Consider the following 5,140-nt stretch of genomic DNA (forward strand, 5'->3'; position numbering starts at 1 on the left):
ACAACATACCCAATAAGGGAGCTCTAGTGGCATAATACCTAAGGCATTTGACTGCTAACCAGAAGGCTGGAGGTTCAAACCCACCAGTCACTCCTTGGAAGGAAGGTTGGGCAATCTATTTCCATAGTGATATCGCCTCAGAAACCCAACGAGGGGTCGTTACGAGTCGGATCCGACTCGGTGGCAGTGGGTTTTATACCCAACAACAGAATATACATTCTTTTCAAAGGGCTAGGTATTTTCCCCAAGATAGATAATATACTAGGTCATAAAAGAAGTCTCCATCAATTTAAAAGGATTAAAATCATACAGAATATAATCTCTAACCACAATGGAGTTAAATTAAAAATCAAAAAGATACCCTAGGAGCACTCTAAACATTTTGAAATTAAACAGCACATTTCTGAAGAAAATATACATGGTTCCAAAAGGAATTATAAATATTAATCCATATAACACCCTATTTATTATTAAAAAATCTTATGTGCCAGTCAGAAATAGAAAATATATACAGTTCTTCATTCATGCGTTCAGAAAAAATTCTAGAAACATGTATTTCTGATGTAGTTCTGAAGAAAAACTAAAGCTCTAAAATCAAACTCACTGCCATTAAGTCAATTCTGCCTCATAGCAACCCCCACTGAGTTTCCAAGGCTGTAAATCTTTATGAAAACAGACTGCCTCATCTTTTTCCATGGAGCAGTCAGTGGGTTTCAGCCACCAAACTTTTGGTTAGCAGCCAAATGCCTTAACCACTATACCACCAAAGCTCCTTAAAACTCTAAAACCAAGGGGAAAAAAAAAAAAAAAAAAAACTCACTGCCATCAAATCAATTCAGACTCATAGTGACCCCCATTGGCTTTCCAAGGCAGTAAATCTTCATAGAAGTAGATTGCCCCATTTTCCTTCTGTGGAGCCACTGGTAGGTTTGAACAGCCAACCTTCTGGTTAGCAGTCAAATTAGGCACTGTGCTACAACAGCTTCTTAAAGTTCTAAAATAAAGGCAAAAAAAAAATAATTGTATAATGAAAAATAGAAACAGTCCTAGTCCATATCCTTAGACATTCTATGGTACTACAGAAGTCTCTGGGTAGTACAAACAATTAATGTGCTTGGCTGCTAACCAAAAGGCTGGCAATTCAAGTCTAAGCAGAACCACCTCACAAGAAAAGTCTGGCAACCTACTTCTGAAAAGAATCTACTGAAAATCCTATGGAACAGTTTTACTCTGACATATATGGGATTCCATCAATCAGAATCAACTCAACTGCAACTGATTTTTTTTTACTGGTTACAGTATCAGAACTCATTCTAACCTTTGAGCACCTCAGCCAAAAACTTGTTATCAGAGGCAGTTCAATTCAGAATCCCCACATGTGGCAGACTGGAGGTCAAGCTCAACATATTTTCAATGCCTTCCAAAACAACAGGATAAGCCTGGGTCTGAGTGAGATCATATTTCTCAGGAATGCTTTAGACTAAGGTTGTAGATGAAGTTTTGTTGATGGCTCCAGTATCCTTAAGCACCCCAAGAACACTCTGAATATAAAGCATATGGGCTCAGAAATGCCCAAAGAGCAAGAAAGAATAAAAATTAGATTGTCTTTTTGTGTCCTCTAAGGTAGAGCACCAAAAGGGGAAAAAAATTTCCTCATATTAGATTTTCAGTTTCCTCACTACCTCTTGTATGTCCCCCAAAATATTAATATACAAAGAACTATATCCTTATTCTGAAATTATGGATATTGTTAAAGGGAAAGATTACTATTTTTAAAAAATATTAAATATAAAGAAATTTGTATTTGAAATTTGTATTTTTACAGTTTAAAAAATAAGCATTATGTATAAATGTCAAACCATGGAACAAAAGTGATAGGCTTAAAATCATTAATAACTTTCAATCATTTCATATATAGTTAGCATAAATAGGCATAGCTGTAAATTTTAAGAGATTTAAACAAACAAGAAATTTTATTTCTGTGAAAAGGATACTAGGCAAGAATAAAGAAACAGATGACATATCCTGGAAAGATAATTATCTTAGATAACATTACAAATCAAGAGCAGCATTCACTCCTGGCTCACTGCATGTTTTAGCACCAATATCTCCCAAGCATCTGCCAGGAGGAAAAAAAAAACTATTGATTTCATCTCCAACATTGACCCTGTCTAGATGTTACTCTCAAGAGACACCATAATTAAACTCACAATGCCTGAAGAACATCTCAGGTTCAACTTTCATATATTCCATTCACATTCAAATATTAAAAAACCAATTAATCCAGCGATTCTAGAGGCTAGCAATGCATTTCCCACGTCAACTCACATTTCTGAGGTTTCATTTGCTGTTAAATATCCTAAATACACCCAGAAATAAAACCATGGGAAGTCTTCAAGACATTGAACGACAAATTTCCAAGGCTGCTGTCAATGGAATCTCTGCTTTTGGTGATATGCCAGACTACATGATTTAAAAGATACATACTCTATGAACTTATGACTCCAATACTAATATTTTATTATTTATATCAAACACATTGTTAGGCAGAAATATACAGCTGGTATTATTCAGATTAAATGAATATAGGAAAATATCAGTCTTTAAAACCCATTGCCTCCTAATATGAAATTTATACGTTTGACTGGTGCTGAAATTTAGCTTTGCTCTACTTTCTAGAAAGTGAAAAAAAATATAGAAACTGTAGTTTAGTACTTGAATACCAACTGTTTTTTACTTTAAAACGCCACTTACCTTTCATAAATTATGTGCACATATTGCTCTTTCGGGAGCTCTGGTGGCATAGTGCCTAAGCATTTGACTGCTAACCAGCAGGCTGGAGGTTCAAACCCACCAGCCACTCCTCAGAAGGAAGATTGGGCAACCTACTTCCATAATGATACTGCCTTGGAAACCCAAGGAGAGGTCACTATGAGTCGGCTCCGACTAGATGGCAGTGGGTTTGCTTTTTGGTTTATTGTTCTTACAGTGTCTTTTTAAGAATCTCCTTAAATAACTATCAATCTTTTTCAGCTTAGTTCCAATTACAATACTTACAGAAATATTAATAAACTTTCCTTTAAAAGTATAATCTTAATTCTGAATCTTCATCCATTCACACTTCCTTTTCTCCCATTTTTTCTAAATAGTGAAATATAATTTAAATCTAAATAGGCAATATAACATCAATTCATATAAAATGATAGTGTCATGTCTACCCTACACTGTAACTAACACTCTAAAATATATGAAAGAAGTTAAATTATACTACGTGGAAATCTGGAGACATAGCAAAATACTTACTAAGAATTTACCAAATTACTTCCACTAAACATCCAATTGGGAGCTCTGGTAGCATAGTGGCTAAGACATTTGCCTGCTAACCAGATGGCTGGCGGTTCAAATCCACCAGCCACTCCTCGGAAGGAAGGTTGGGCAACCTACTTCCGTAGTGATACTGCCTCGGAAACCCAAGGAGGGGTCGCTATGAGTCGGGTTTGACTCGACGGCACACAACAACAACAACAACAAAACATCCAATTGGGAGCTCTGGTAGCGTAGTGCCTAAGGCACTTGACTGCTAACCAGAGGCTGGCGGTTCAAACCCACCAGCCACTCCTCGGAAAGAAGATGGGGCACAATCTACTTCCGTAGTGATACTGCCTCGGAAACCCAAGGAGGAGTCGCTATGAGTCGGGTCCAACTCGACAGCACATAACAACAACAACAAACATCCAACTACTTCAATACTAACTCAAATATATTTTCTCACCTGTAGCTTCATTTCCTCTAAGTCCTTAGTTTTTCCTATTAATTCCTCTTTTAATTCTTCAATCAGCAGCTGAAATTTTTCCTGGTGAGTTTGCTTTTCATTTAACAGTCGCCTGAGTTCATTCTGTGACTTCATGTATTCATCCTGCAACCTGATTTTAAAAAAAAAGACTCAATATTAAGTATATCCTTTCCTTTCTAATTATATTACTTTACGTAGTCAACCAACACTACAGAAGAACAAAATCAATACACATTCCATTAAACTGGCAAAAATCTTTTCTTATATTAAGTATTAACAGTACCATTTCCTAATGCAATTTTATTTTAAGGGGGAAAAAAAACAGCTCACCTAAACATATTTAATCAGATATATCTTAATCAGATATGTCTTGCTACTTTCAAAACAAGAATTTTATAAAATTCATACCCACTTAATTATCAGGATCAGTTTCATATAAAGTAATTTTAAAGCAAAAATTCTACAGTATTAAAAAAAAATTTAAATGCAAAATAAAATTATAGTGTATCTTCCAGAGCAAACATTCAGGCAAAAGGTCCCAATATCTTATTATTTCTACCAAGCCCCCAGCCTCTAAATTTAAATAATTTACCTTGAATGTTCAGCTTTCAGAGTCTGATAATTTGTTTTATGATGTTCACATCGTAACCTTTCATCAATTAACATTTTTTGGAACTCCGATTGAGAACTAGTCAGTCCACCATCTCCAGCAGGAGGAAAAATGTTGGGAAAGGTGTCCATATTGGTAAGTGAGCTGACAACCATGTAAAAATAAATTGTCTTCCCTATAATTTTAGTTTTCTTTCCAAGAGTATTTCTTGCTAAGACAGAATCTCAGGAAGCCAAATTACACCTGCACAGAGAAACATGCTTAAATTAGTGATGAGTAAACATCAACTTTCTTCAGTGTTATTTATTTTTATCATTTATACTCTCCTTATCATTTCTATAACAACAATTAATTTTCAGATTCTTGATAAACAAACAAAATGCAAAAATAAAGTTGAACCATACCTTAAGGAACTTTTTTACTTCCACACAAAGATTCCAGAGGCCATCAAAGTCCTATCTGTAAGCATCAAATTAATTAGAAGTACCTGCTTTTCCAAATCCAGTATTCCCCAATTACAAAATCGAGTCAGTTTCCTCAAGCTACTGGGGCAAACTTCAAGGGTGGATCCTAATATACCATCCATATTCCCAAATCAAGGGAAAAGCCACTTGGAACTTGGTAAGTGACTGGAAGGAATCAAAGTCTTCACAAGGGCACAATTAATGCTACAAAGGATGTCTCATTCGACATAACACAAACTGCACTCAAGCTGCAGATGCAGAAGTGAAATCAGT

General features: G+C 35.5%; 1 protein-coding gene across 1 annotated transcript in view; it reads right to left on the bottom strand.

Annotated features, from left to right (window-relative positions):
• Window positions 1-4,558, bottom strand: part of CEP83 (centrosomal protein 83) — a 116,883-nt gene extending 112,325 nt beyond the window's left edge. The window contains exons 1-2 of the mRNA XM_042781689.1: window positions 4,386-4,558; window positions 3,773-3,923 (exon numbers count right to left, since the gene is read on the bottom strand). Of these exons, the coding sequence (XP_042637623.1) occupies window positions 3,773-3,923; window positions 4,386-4,558 (324 nt within the window). The remainder of the gene's footprint in view (window positions 1-3,772; window positions 3,924-4,385) is intronic.
• Window positions 4,559-5,140: the final 582 nt, after the last annotated feature.

The sequence above is a fragment of the Orycteropus afer genome, unplaced genomic scaffold (genome assembly GCF_000298275.1).
Source record: "Orycteropus afer afer isolate SDZICR_OR568_19922 unplaced genomic scaffold, OryAfe1.0 scaffold00151, whole genome shotgun sequence".
NCBI classification, from domain to species: domain Eukaryota; kingdom Metazoa; phylum Chordata; class Mammalia; order Tubulidentata; family Orycteropodidae; genus Orycteropus; species Orycteropus afer.